Below are 14,913 nucleotides of genomic sequence, written 5' to 3'. Positions count from 1 at the left end.
TTCACATTGGAGGCATGTGCAGGATTGGAGTAAAATACAAGATCCAGTATGTGGTTCTGCCAAGTATTCTCATGTATTAATTGTTCAAGGTGGTTGTACCTAGCTAGGTCTAATAGGGAATAATTTACTGCAGTGGGCTAGATTTGGTTTGGCCATAACCTTCAGTCCATACAATATCTGGTACATTGAAGTCTCCTGCAACAATTAAGCTAGTTTGGGGGGATTCTTTTTCATATAAGTTTCAATGGCATTGTTAACTTGGTTGAGTGGACTTTGATCATTGTTAGGTGGTCTATAAAGAACATGTGTATAAAGGGAGACTTTTGGAAAGTAAAATTGTGACCCAAATTGATTCAGACATACTATCTAACCATGATTCAACTGTAGCATTTAAATGGTTACGAATCCCAATCAATACTCTGCCACCTCCAAGACATTGATCTTTGCAGTAAGTTAATGGTAAAATCTCAGATGAAGAAATGGAACAGTCTAAATGTGATTCGTATCCCATAATAACATCAACATTGTGCTCAGTAATAAGTGCAGCGAGTTGATTTCTTTTAGATAGACTTCTTACACTATGACAATTTAAACTGATAAAATTTAATGTGGGGGTAGATCTATGGAGATTATCTAGTCATTCAGCAGGGGTATCCTGCTCCATTTGAGGTTGTTCTTCAGGTGGAGAAATAGTATTGTTAGATGAACTCTTGCAGCTGGTATGTTGTCATGCCTGGAACTGTGAGCCTTGTACAGAGCCATGAAGTTGATTACCTACAAAATTTGCGAATTTCAAATTTTGATGAGTTTTCAATCAGTTCCGTTAATGTATTGATTATTAATCAATATGTCAATACCCTATATGACCCATATCAAAATGGCAACAAGAAAAGACTGCTTTGACATGTAAAATCAGATTATTACAGCTAGCTATCAAAGAAATGTATAATTTTAGTACTAAATACTTTACAACAGCATTAGGGATACATAATAACGTTGTGCTGTGTATATACATAGCTACATGCCAAGTTTTGTAGGCATTAGCTACTACATATAAAAGTTAAACCTTAATTTCTTTTGTGAGTGGCACAAGACATGTAAATTTAAAGCTTCTTGTGTATATATAACAATATATACATATACACATCATAGAAAAGAACATGCATACAGTGGTGATTATATAGCTGTAATGAATAAGGCATTAACACTTACGTGATGTCATCCACCATCAATGCATATTATTGAATACAATATGCATGACAATTTTCGAACTATCTTAGGTTGCATATAAGCAATTTAGCTAAGTCTCAACCAATGTATAAAATTCTTAATATAATAAATAGAATCTGCAGGTAGTTATACACTGTTAGTTAACAAGCAGTTAACACATACATGTGCATAAGGTATAAAAATATCAACTTTGTGGCATAAGGGATACGTCCACCCAATCAGATGAAGCAATATCTTTGCGAGTTGGTCTAATCCCTGCTAGTACATGTAACAGAGTAATAAAACGGTGAAATAACATAGCAATAAACTGGATTAGAACAATAACACTAAAAATAAGCAGAAACAGTAGACTGAATGCTCGAACAGGCAGATTATACTTGGCCAGTGCCTCAAACACTAAGGTGTACAGGAACACGATCCACATGATGTTAGTAAGTAGTACTATTAACAAACAGAAGTTGCGAAGATCTCTCAGACTCTTTTTTAGCTCTTCTACTTTACTTAGGTTTGCAGATTCAGGTTTAAGCTTCTTTGCAACTAAATCCTCCCAAAAACTGTACTCTTCTGAATCACGAACATTGATGCTGTTATCTTTCAAAGCAATCTCCATTTGAGCTCTGGTCTTGTTAATACGAATGTCAACTAACACACAAACAATAGCCAATAAAAATATGTTTTCATACGTTATCAAACCCAACACAAAATTATAATACAAACATGTTCACATAAGACAATTTCATATACACTGAATAGTTGAAGGCTTGCTTGTTTCTAAAGCTAAGTCCACTGTTCCCTAGGATACATTTAATCACTACATGCATGTAATGAGTGAAAGATACTGTATGCATGCATGCAGTATTTGCACAACTGGTTTATTATAAGATTTGGCCTGATTCTTGTTTTGAATCAAATGGCCAAAGTTATATATTCAGTGGCAGATCTAGGATTTTTAAAAGGGGGTTTCTGAAAGTTGACCCTATAGCTGAATAAGGTATCTGATGACATTTCTCCAGAAATTTTTGAGATTTTAGAAGCTATATGAGATTGGATTTTAGGCTATTTTTAGTTGACAATTACAATAAATCCAATGCTTTAAACTGTAAATGATTGTTCTATTATAATATAGTTACTTGACTGCTCTATTAGAGTATCTTGATCGTTTCTAATAATGCAGTGGGAGGTAAAAAGCGAAGTGTTGCTGAGAGTTTAATAGCTATAAATGGTATCAGTTAAGTGCAACTGCCTGCATGCTACTGAAATACAGTGGTATAGAGTTGTATGCTATGACAAATTGTCAGTACAGTAATGTTTATGTAGCTATTTAGACTGCCACGTACTGAGCTAAATTTAAAAGTGGGTTTCTGTCGAAACCCCAGAAACCCATCTAGATCCGCCACTGATATTGCTTATTAGTCTTGAACATGAGTATCCCCAAAAATGCTTCTGAAGTTGTACATTTGCTAAACATGTGTGTAGCATTTAACCCTCTAACCATTATAGCCACTATGCATACCGTACGGCATAATAATTTGACAGGGGAAATTTTGACCAATTTGACAAAATGCTTGTCATTCACCAAAAATTTCCTCATCAAAGCTCACATGACTAGTAAATTAGAATACTTCTGGTGCAGGACATTCGTCAATATTTTCCTTGTCAAAATTCAAAAGATAGAGAATTCGTCAAAAATTTTAATTATTACGCTGTACGGTATATGGTGGATTAACCTAATAGCTCACATACTGATCAGAGCATAGTTTTAGCTTTGTTTCAACATTTTGTGAGTAGCTATTAATGCAGTGCATGTGCTTATCCTGAACACTCACCAGATACTGGGGTAAAAAATTCTTCACAGTTTAATGTGTACATGTGAGTTAGCTAGATTAGAACATTACTTTATGGGAGGGGGGAGGCATTATTTCTACACAGATGAATTTGCTTTCAACCATCAAATCACCATGACATAAATTGCCATATAGAATATAGCTTTCTTTAAGACAGAGTTGATGCAACAGTAATAGGTGTTTTTCAGACAAACAAATAGCCTTTTCCCTATAAACAATTGCTTCATAACAATGAAGATCAGAATGTGACCTATTCTCCTGTAAGTCACCAGTACCAGTCACAATAGTGATTAAATATCCATGGCCAGATTTAGCATTAGGACACAAATAAACATAACACACTTAATTTTTGCACAAATGTACATCGTACAATTCCTAAATGTGATGACGTGCAATCATCTCTGCAATGGTAATTTGGTGAATTAATAACCACATATCACACACATTAAAATATAGCACACTTACGATTGCTAGGATACTGCAAGTACCGAAGACCCAACATCAACTGGTTGAGGTGAGCTATAATAACACAATACCTAATTATGTGTTGTTTTAGAGAACGCCGCAACAGGCACATAGCCATAATAATTATATTTACTGCAAAAATGAAATGAGATGTAATGTCAAAGCAGCTGTAAAATCCATTCTACAACTGTATAATAATATATACCACACCTGTGGTGGTCAAAGATCAAAAATGCCACAGTGTAGTATATAAGTGATATGCCACGGTTTGTGGCTACTCTTACCACATTATTATGCTTCGCGCATTTTGCAAAATCCTTACCTTAACAAAAAACCAGTCTCTAATAACAAGTGCCTAAATCAATCAATTATTAATTACCTGGGTTGCTGAGTGAATTACCGATGAACTCTTGTCTCCTTCATCAGTATATAATCATGAATAGTTGGGAGAGGCATCACTAAAGACTCTCAAATACCTGAATGATTCTGCTGATTTTGATCACTAACAGGTATTGTTTCATTATAAATTGCTATTTCTGATCGTTTCAGCTACTGGGGTGTAGCATATGATTACTCGGAATAAGACTGAAATAATATACGCATTCTCCCTCAAACACTGCATGCTCTCAGGAGTTGCGTGTGTATTACAGTCATATCCCTTATTAGCTCCATACATATGTAATATGTCTTAATATATTGCAGACTTATACTCTAGAACATGTCTCACTGGTCACCTTAGATATAGAAAGTATAGAAAGGCTGCCTAACTAAAATGGTCATTTTTTAGCAATCAATATACTAATCCACCTGTCTAACAATTCCATTGGTTGATTTAGACAAGATTGATTCCATTGGTTTAAAAGAACACCTCCACAAATCAATTAATTTTATGCAAAGGGTGATAATTGCAATAGTGTATTACCTCGCCTGGTAATGCCTATATCTCGTAGGTCATCTTCTGTGAGTCCTTTCAAACTTTCGACATCATCAACAGTAGAATATCCCTCTGTTTCAAACAGTGTCTTGTACTGGGGTAGTCTTAAACTATCTAGCCAATATGAAACACTTTCCTATAGTAGTAAATTCATGTTATGCTTTAATGGCGGTTGGATCATGTTATGAAAATTGTGATCTTGCATAAATGTGTACATAAACTATGAATACATGCACACATACATACAGTCACCCCATGAGGGTACATGTAATTCTTATTATGGTGCCAGATTGACTCACAAGATGATAGCTACTTAATAACACTTCAGGACAAACATGTAAACCACTATGAGGGTACCCAAGTCACCACGCTTACACAGCCCATGCATCCACTGCATTGCCCACAATGCAAGTTGCACCATATTATATAAAAGCCATGGTGTAACAAAATACTGTATTCGTTGTGTTACTTCCTAAGGCACATTCTCAGAAAGCTGCATCCCAATTTCATTGGTGCATGGAATACCTATGCACACACTGCCATTTATGTTAATTAATTAACCCCCTCACCGCCAAATTTGTAGAGGCTCCAATCTACTGTTTCTAAACTGCCATAACTTACATACCATACCATAAAATTATGTATCAATTTACTCACTATAGAACAAGGAATTCGATTATGAAGTTGTTGTTTACACAAGAGCAACCACAAATCCATTACATAACTTTAAAGTACGAAAATCGATCTAAGTGAAACCCGACATGAAATTTCACTACTTTATAGGCTAGCACTGTTTATAATAATACAATAAACATCGCTAACCTGTTTACAGTTGAAGCGATTATCTCTAAGTCTGGTTTTCCAGCATTTGAGCAAGTGCGCATGCGCATACAAGCACACGGTCACTGTTTTGAGGCATACAAAAGTAGCAACACTCCACTCCAACCTACATAATCCCTCTCCTTACTGTTTCTCTTTATTAGTAGTGCCATTATCATGTCGAAGAATCATCTACAATGCTTGTTATCAACGTTCCAAAAGTACGCGATTGCATCATCTAACCGCGCAATAGTGCATGAGAGACCGGTTATCCCTGTTCCCGTTCATTTAAGGGAGTGCCCACTACAGGATAAGCACAGAGGCTACTAAAACGTTCAACTGAAGTTACAGAGTGATTAGAATGTGATGCTACGGGCGTTTATAATAAAAACCACCATATGGCAGTTGTGGCGGTGAGAGGGTTAAACGTAAAGATTGACACTTATTCTTCATGATTGTATCTATACCATATATGGGATCTAATCTATTTCGCGACTGGACTCATGGACTGAGTTGGAAACAACTTTTAAACAATAATCCAGGCATTATCCTTCCCTTGCAACACTGGAGACACTACTATCGAGTTACTACTGGTACTACTCTTCCTTACAAGTCATCAACGTGAAACTATCACATACACTAATTTACAATACACTTACAATACACGTGTACTAGCAGTGATAAAGCATGATAGAGGCTAATGTTGTAGAGGAGATGTTTTCCTTTGTTGCTTCAGTACTTAGCACTAGTGTTAGGGCTGTAGTGATGAGCCAGTTTATTTGCATAGCCCCATCACCTTGCCCAGTGGTACCACCTTGGCTACCTGCTAAGAATAATTACTGGCTCATCTATACAGCCCTAGCACTAGTGCTAAAGCAAGAAAGGAAAACATCTACGCTATAATAAAAGCCTTTATCACGCTATATTGCTGCTAGTACACATGTGTCATAAGTGTATTCTAATTAAATAGTACACGTGCTAGTTTCACGAATTGTAAGGAAAAGCAGTACCAGCAGTTGCAGCTCGATAGTGGTATCTCCAGTGTTGCAAGATATGGATAATGCCTGTATTATTGTTTAAAAGCTGTTTCCATGCAGTTCAGTCTGTGAGTCCAGTCCACGAGTCCAGTCCACGAGTCCAGTCTGCGAGTCCAGTCCACGAGTCCAGTCCATGAGTCCAGTCCGTGAGTCCAGTCCATGAGTCCAGTCCGTGAGTCCAGCCCATGAGTCCAGTCCACAAAATAGATCAGGCCCCATAATATGGCATTCTCAGTACTCGTACATTGTAAACATATACTCAAAAACATTCACCATAGATAATGATGGATGAGATGCTGCAAAGTATCGTAGCATCATAGCTCTAAACAATACACTTCAATGTTAAAATTTTCATACGTAGGTACCTTAGCCCGTGATGACAAAAACAAGGATACCAGAACAGTACATACATACACAGCACACTGTGTTGACTTTGTACTACCAAAATTGATCGGGACACTCTAATAATAATAAAGCAGTCACATACTTTTAACTGGGATACTTGTTATGATAGTTACTAGTGCTGAAATTAATATTTGGATATTTGACTATTCAGTCGGTATGACATTATTCGATTTGTTAACATGCTATTCACAGCACTGTACTTAGCTGTGATCAGATGAATAAAGCCAGCCTAGAAGCTTGAGATTGTGAACAAAGTAGTATATTCATGGAGCCCAACAAAGATAATCATGCTTAAGAATAATCAAATAATCAGTCATTTAGTTCAGTAAAAGTTTCCGCACTAATAGTTACACACTTTTAAAGCCATTCAATGAACTGATTACAAGACAAAATTTTAAAAAGCATGAATATAATGTTCCAAAAAGAATTCTAAAATATTTTGCTATCCATGCTATGCCCTAAATATGTGCAGTGAAATGAAATGTACATTAGCATGACTTACTGGAACGCTGGCTTGAATTTCAGGCGTGGGCAACTTCTTCGCCTCCCTCTCCAACTTCACTTTATATCCTCGCTTTGTAATTCCAATTTCTTCAATATCCTAAAAAGGTTAAATGCAATTATGCATGGCTATTACAAATTTGGTCTTGCTTTAAATTTTAAATTCACAACCACATAATTATTCTATAGGTAGCACTAGCAATACTTGCATACTTTCATGTTCATTGTAGCAATAAACTCCTTTTCAGTGTAGCCTTCACATCTGAATGTTTCTTCATAGCATTTCTAGTGCAAAGCAGAATGCATTACATCTGTATATCATATATACAAGTGTAAGGAAATCAGGAATTATAGTACAATTAAAAACACTTAAACAAGGGGATCATCACCCAGAATACGATTTAATTCCTGCTTTAGCCATATAATCAGCATTGCTTAAGTAGGGAGTACATTTGCTCTTTAAGTAGGTGACAATCCATTGTTTAAGCACTTATGAATGAGACACACGAAAGTAAAAATCAGTCCTCAAATAAATAAGTGTGAGCCTCTACTGTGATCTATTTACCTGCATATAGCAATGATTTTGCAATCCTACTGGAATTCACATGATGTTCACCATTTTTATACCTTAGCTCATGGGTGTATGTACAACAAGCTTTCAACTCAATATCAGACACAAAGAGTACTTCCAGTTGTATCCATACTAAGTCACTCACCTAATATGAGGCAAATTAGTGCTGAGAAGATTGGCCAATTTTATTCTGAATCAGGTAAGCCATTGTTCTTTTTTCCCTGAATTATTTGACTAGCTGGAAACGGTTGACATTGTTATTGTAATTGGATGTTCTAATAAAGCAGTTACCAACCACTCTAAAGAACATCAGATTCACATGCTTTTGTAATTGCTACTTAATTTCTTACAGTTTGCACAATAAAAATAGTTCTTCAGATCTACATTTTTCATGGTGGCATCTCTCCTAATAACATTGCTTTACCTTGTAACTTGCCAAAGTTCCCTTCCACCTATTGTTTGCCTTGCTCGACTACAGAGGCTCCAACTTGAGAACTTCATTGGGAGTAAGGCTTGTTACCATCTAGCCTTAAGTTGCATTTGTCTGAAGGTGCCAGTTCATCAGTCAGCAGAAAATTCAACTTATTGTAAACATTTTGGGGCACACTGAAGGTACTTTATACCTCACCAATACTGCTAAGGTGCCGTGAAGGCAAAGCTGGTTTCTGGTCATATGTATTCTTCATGAATTAATACAATACTGCTGTTGTACTATAAGGGTCATATTGTTGTGTAGAGTGCACATGTAAAGAGTATAGTATTCACATAATTATGGGTAAATTTGTATCACAAAATCCTATTTACCCACACATGGATGTAATCAGCTTAGAGAAGCATGGTTTCCTAGAATACTGCTTAGATACATGCTTGTGTCTAGTTGCATTCATGTAAAAGAAAATTTTATACAAAGAATAAAGGTTATATGTGCATTAAAGTATCCTTTTGTTCATGAATTGATAAGGTGCCATTATTATAAACTGCTTCACTTTAGCTATCCATCCTAAGAATTTATATACATATACACTTTCATTATTAAGCATTATACAGAAGAATAACATGTAAAGTGGGTTTGCTATTCATGAACAATTCTGGATTCACTTATACATGATAGAATGATATAACATGTAACTAATACACTAACTGCAAAATAGTAACAGGTGAGCACAACGAAGGGTTAAAGTGACAGTCCATAATGCATGCACTAAAGAAGAATTCCTTGACCCTATGCAATATCTCAGTAAGTATCTAATGATCAACTTACATCACATCGTATCTCTTCCAGCCAATTTATCACTCCTTCAGACAACTTTGGTTCTGGATGTAAGTCATCTACTTTGTGATTGACTGTTGTTGGTTGATCACTAGGTTCCTCAGGTACTGTAGGTGGTTTTCTTTTGAAGCATTTGATACAAAATGAATCAAGAAACTTGTGCCATAAACTAACGAAGTAATCAACCCAGCCAACCAAATCACCATTTTTAGGACTTGCTTCTTCTCTGGTACCCCACTTCTCATTGTTAATATTACAAACAGAATATATTAATAGGAATAAATAACCTGATGGTAAGCAGAGAAGATACCAGATGAAGTGAAACAAGCAAAATATTTCATCAAAGTGAAGAAACCCAGCTATTGTGAATGTAGCAGCAAATATGCCAGTGTAAATAACACTAATTCCAACTGGAAATTGGAAATGATGGTCAGTGTTGTTTGTGTGATTTGACATATCATTGTTATTACTATGAGGGCCAGTTGGATTTCCATTAATAGCAGAATTGATAGTATCTGTCACAACTCCTGATATAACCACGGCCATTATTATGGAAAAAATCAGTGTTAATACCTTAGCAGCCATCAGTTGTGTCTTGTCTGTTGCATACACACACAATGCACCATACAATACACTGACTATGGACAGCACTACAATGAGAGATACTTCATCTAAGCTTTCATCAATAGCTCTTAACCCTGTAACAATGATAAGGATTACTGTTGCTGGAGATATCAGAGACGAAAAAACTATCAAGAACTCATACAAAATAAACAACATTGTGATGGAGTCATTGTTAGCAGTAATTCTGTCATAATTACCAATCACTTCTGCCAAGTTTGCCAGGGTGGACGGTATCCATCTCCGACGTTGCTTATAAAATTCTTCAAAATTATCTGGACAATACGTACTGTCTTGGGAGACAGCTGAATATTCTAGTCTCCATCCATCTTGTATTAGTAGTGTGCATAACCACCTGTCCTCTCCCATGTCTTTGGTTAAGAAATCAAACCCATTTTCCACACTGCTTCCATACGTTTCTAGCACAGACTTTCCTTCTCCATTAACTACTTGCTCTCCATCATCATTTCTTTCCAATGCCAAAACTCTGAACACACTAAAACATCCTGGACAACACAGTACAGACCCTAGAATATGTTCAGCAGCCTTCTGAAACCAATGGCCAATGGCGTAATCAAATTTCTGATACCAAACAACTGGACCATCTCCTAGTGGATGTGTTCGGGCACACACTGCACCAACCCCACCATCACGAGCAAGAATATCAAGAAGGGCTACAACCGAGTCACAAGTAAATTCAATATCAGCATCGGTAGTCAGAATGAAAGCCTTATTTTTTGGAATATCATCTTTAACAATCCGATGCCTAATAATATAATTCATATACATGACTTGGCTCCATCGTTTTTTTCTCTTTACTTTATTGTTATCTTTTAAGTGAATGTGAAAGGGCATATCGCTTCCTTTCAGCCTATATTTTAGCTGTATCCCATAAGGCATTTTAAAAACTTTAGCATCTTTAGGGTGAATATCAAGTGTTTTTTCAAGCAAACCAAGCAACTGCATGACATAGTTATTCAGATGTGTGCCACTACAAGCATTATCAAAAAAGATGTGAGACTCGTATTTGTGATTTCTGTTGTTCTGTTGGCTATTAGATTTAGTGACATTGTTGATTGACCTCAACAGTTGCCTCATCTCAACTTCATTTTCATGGTACATAGTGGAACAAATGAAAACATAATTATCTTTGGATTGTTCTCTGATCCTCTGCAGTGAAGTACTATTGTACTCTGAAGAATACCCGGTTATTGCAGTTTTCTTGTTAAGCACCAACTGTTGCTCTAAAAACACACTATTGTAATGTGGCATCCAAACCAAATCTTCCTCATTAGCTAAAACATCATCAGAGTTTTTAAATATGTGATACGCAAATGCTAAATATTGTGAAATCCAAAGCAAGGAAGCTACTACTAGAACATACCACTCAATGTTCCAGTCAACAAAATAATTTTTTTTAAATGGAAATATTTGATGTCCTTCTGCACATCCTAAATACCACAAAAATGATGTCGGTGTGGAAAGTAGCATTGGAATAAGAAATGCCCAAGATTGTAAAGTACATGCAATCCACGCAAACATGTAGGCCACAAAACTGACCAGCACATGTGTTAGAAATGTACTGAGCTCAAGGTCATGCCAGACAAACCTCTGAGGATGAAAACTGACTTCAAAGTCCAATAAAAACCTTGCATATATGTATGACACAAATGGAATGAATAAAATTCTCATAGCACTGGTAATCAACCCTACAAAAAAAAAAGATTTACAGTTACATGCATACACTAATTCTCCCTGGAGATTGTGGCAATAAAATTAGTAAATTAGGTGATTGTTGATTTAATACAGTATAGTCCTTTAAAGATCACATGTGGCCAAGAAGCCAGTACGCAACACCCGTGAGTATATTAACAGGAAGAAAGAAAATGCAATTTTCACACCTCCGTAGCTCTGTGCTGCCTTTACAAAACAAGACGATTTTTGCTGTGGACACGCCCACCAACTTCAGTATTCCGCATACCAAATTTGAGTGAAATCACTTCAAGCGTTCCCGAGATATGTGACTTCAAAAATTGGCTTAGTTTCTTCTTTTTTCCCCTTTTTCTTTGTCTTTTCGTAAACTTACAAAAACTGCCATAAAACGCAAACTCCTTATCCGATTGCCTTGAAATTTGGTACGCAGAAGGGGGATATAAGGGCACATTTTAGTACCAAGTTTGGCTGGAATATGATAAATGGGAAAAGAATTATTAGCGATTATTCACGAAATAAAACACCAATATGTTGTCACGCCTACAGGGTAAACTGCTTATAGGAAGAAGCTGAAAATCAGTGGGTGAATAGGTTAGCTATTGAACCTCAAACCTTTTGTGGTTTGAAAGAAATCGAGCTAAAAACCATTGAAAAAACCAACAGTGTGTAACAATTATGCAATTGAGATTAGCTAATAAAAAACGACTACTTGCCACGCCTACCAGAAAAACCACTTGGAGTAGTGCTTTGAAAATTGCTGTACAGATGGAGTAATCATCTTAGAAAGGCTCCTCAATAGTGTAGAAGAATCAGACTTAAAGCCACAGAGTTATAACACGAAATCCAACTTGGTGTAGCATGTGTGAGATTGAATTACTCTAATAGAGCAGTCATCCTAATAGAGCAGTCACCTTGAAGAGAATTCAAGAGATCAGCTAGAAACAAGTAACCCGTATAGAGATCAGCTACAAACAAATCACCCTGTAGAGAGTTCAACTACAAACAATTCACTCTGTAGAGAGATCAGCTAGAAGAAGTCACCTTGTAGAGAGTTTAACTACAAAGAAACCACCATGTAGAGAGTTCAGCTGCAAACAAATCACCCTGTAGAGAATTCAGCTACAACAAATCGCCCTGTAGAGAGATCAGCTAGAAGAAGTTACCTTGTAGAGAGTTCAGCTACAAAGAAACCATCATGTAGAGAGTTCAGCTACAAAGAAACCATCATGTAGAGAGTTCAGCTGCAAACAAATCACCCTGTAGAGACTTCAGTTACATTTCAAGTCACCCAGTAGAGAGATCAGCTGCAAACAAGTTAATTATCTGTAGGGAATATAATAAATCTAAACCAAAATAGCCAAGCTGTAAAAAGAGTGCGGCCCCCAAAAAGGCCAAGGTGAAAAAAGATGTGAAATCCAAGGTGGCGGCCAAGAAATGGCTGTGATGGTAGTATATACACAGACACACAAGCACACAACTACCATCCTTCCAAAAACAAAATGTCTTTACACTTTCACTCCCAAGCAGGATGAGCCAACTATTTTCAGACACTAACAACATCGCTTTTGAGGATGACTTTCTGATAGACCTTGATCTGGATATCATCCCAGAATCTCAATTAATGAAGCCTCCCTCAGATGCCAACCAAGCCACACCCCCGGAAGAGGCAGGCAAACACCACCTTCATGCTCTCCTGGAGCTTAAGACACCTATAACCAATCCCAGGTTTGAGGCCACCACCCCCTCTAAAAGCAAAATATTTCATCAAAGTGAAGAAACCCAGCTATTATGAATGTAGCAGCAAATATGCCAGTGTAAATAACACTAATCCCAACTGGAAACTGGAAATGATGGTCAGTGTTGTTTGTGTGATTTGACATATCATTGTTATTACTATGAGGGCCAGTTGGATTTCCATTAATAGCAGAATTGATAGTGTCTGTCACAACTCCTGATATAACCACGGCCATTATTATGGAAAAAATCAGTGTTAATACCTTAGCAGCCATCAGTTGTGTCTTGTCTGTTGCATACACACACAATGCACCATACAATACACTGACTATGGACAGCACTACAATGAGAGATATTTCATCTAAGCTTTCATCAATAGCTCTTAACCCTGTAACAATGATAAGGATTACTGTTGCTGGAGATATCAGAGACGAAAAAACTATCAAGAACTCATACAAAATAAACAACATCGTGATGGAGTCATTGTTAGCAGTAATTCTGTCATAATTACCAATCACTTCTGCCAAGTTTGCCAGGGTGGACGGTATCCATCTCCGACGTTGCTTATAAAATTCTTCAAAATTATCTGGACAATACGTACTGTCTTGGGAGACAGCTGAATATTCTAGTCTCCATCCATCTTGTATTAGTAGTGTGCATAACCACCTGTCCTCTCCCATGTCTTTGGTTAAGAAATCAAACCCATTTTCCACACTGCTTCCATAAGTTTCTAGCACAGATTTTCCTTCTCCATTAACTACTTGTTCTCCATCATCATTTCTTTCCAATGCCAAAACTCTGAACACACTAGAACATCCTGGACAACACAGTACAGACCCTAGAATATGTTCAGCAGCCTTCTGAAACCAATGGCCAATGGCGTAATCAAATTTCTGATACCAAACAACTGGGCCATCTCCTAGTGGATGTGTTCGGGCACACACTGCACCAACCCCACCATCACGAGCAAGAATATCAAGAAGGGCTACAACCGAGTCACAAGTAAATTCAATATCAGCACCGGTAGTCAGAAATGAAAGCCTTATTTTTTGGAATATCATCTTTAACAATCCGATGCCTAATAATATAATTCATATACATGACTTGGCTCCATCGTTTTTTTCTCTTTACTTTATTGTTATCTTTTAAGTGAATGTGAAAGGGCATATCGCTTCCTTTCAGCCTATATTTTAGCTGTATCCCATAAGGCATTTTAAAAACTTTAGCATCTTTAGGGTGAATATCAAGTGTTTTTTCAAGCAAACCAAGCAACTGCATGACATAGTTATCAGATGTGTGCCACTACAAGCATTATCAAAAAAGATGTGAGACTCGTATTTGTGATTTCTGTTGTTCTGTTGGCTATTAGATTTAGTGACATTGTTGATTGACCTCAACAGTTGCCTCATCTCAACTTCATTTTCATGGTACATTGTAGAACAAATGAAAACATAATTATCTTTGGATTGTTCTCTGATCCTCTGCTGCGAATTATTACTGTACTCTGAAGAATACCCGGTTATTGCAGTTTTCTTGTTAACCACTAACTGTTGCTCTAAAAACATGCTATTGTAACGTGACATCCAAACCAAATCTTCCTCGTTAGCTAAAACATCATCAGAGTTTTTAAATATGTGATACGCAAATGCTAAATATTGTGAAATCCAAAGCAAGGAAGCTACTACTAGGACAAGATATCTGTCATTCAAATCAATAAAATATTTTCTAAATGGAAATACTGCTGAATGTCCTTTTACACATCCTAAATA

General features: G+C 36.7%; 2 protein-coding genes across 2 annotated transcripts; both read right to left on the bottom strand.

Annotated features, from left to right (window-relative positions):
• Positions 1-1,319: 1,319 nt before the first annotated feature.
• LOC136249202 (chitin synthase chs-2-like) lies at positions 1,320-11,359 on the bottom strand. The gene is made up of 6 exons (XM_066041157.1): positions 9,068-11,359; positions 7,449-7,520; positions 7,237-7,335; positions 4,462-4,609; positions 3,540-3,593; positions 1,320-1,872 (listed from the first exon to the last, which is right to left on the bottom strand). The coding sequence occupies exons 1-6, from the start codon at positions 11,237-11,239 to the stop codon at positions 1,415-1,417; spliced, it is 3,003 nt and encodes a 1,000-aa protein (XP_065897229.1). The 5' UTR covers positions 11,240-11,359; the 3' UTR covers positions 1,320-1,414.
• Positions 11,360-13,119: 1,760 nt separating this feature from the next.
• Positions 13,120-14,656, bottom strand: LOC136249203 (chitin synthase chs-2-like). Its single transcript, XM_066041158.1, has one exon. It carries the CDS (start codon positions 14,203-14,205, stop codon positions 13,156-13,158), a length of 1,050 nt encoding a protein of 349 aa, XP_065897230.1. The 5' UTR covers positions 14,206-14,656; the 3' UTR covers positions 13,120-13,155.
• Positions 14,657-14,913: the final 257 nt, after the last annotated feature.

The sequence above is a fragment of the Dysidea avara genome, chromosome 3, assembly GCF_963678975.1.
Source record: "Dysidea avara chromosome 3, odDysAvar1.4, whole genome shotgun sequence".
Taxonomy (NCBI): domain Eukaryota; kingdom Metazoa; phylum Porifera; class Demospongiae; order Dictyoceratida; family Dysideidae; genus Dysidea; species Dysidea avara.
This window is presented reverse-complemented; position numbering and strand designations above follow the sequence as displayed.

Coding starts and splice junctions, on each gene's coding strand:
- LOC136249202 (XM_066041157.1), bottom strand. CDS start 11,239: ATGTTTGCGTGGATTGCATGTACTTTACAATCTTGGGCATTTCTTATT. Junction 7,521..9,067: donor TGGAAGAGATACGATGTGAT/GTAAGTTGATCA, acceptor GCTTTGCACTAG/AAATGCTATGAAGAAACATT. Junction 4,610..7,236: donor AAATTCAAGCCAGCGTTCCA/GTAAGTCATGCT, acceptor TTACTACTATAG/GAAAGTGTTTCATATTGGCT.
- LOC136249203 (XM_066041158.1), bottom strand. CDS start 14,205: ATGATATTCCAAAAAATAAGGCTTTCATTTCTGACTACCGGTGCTGAT.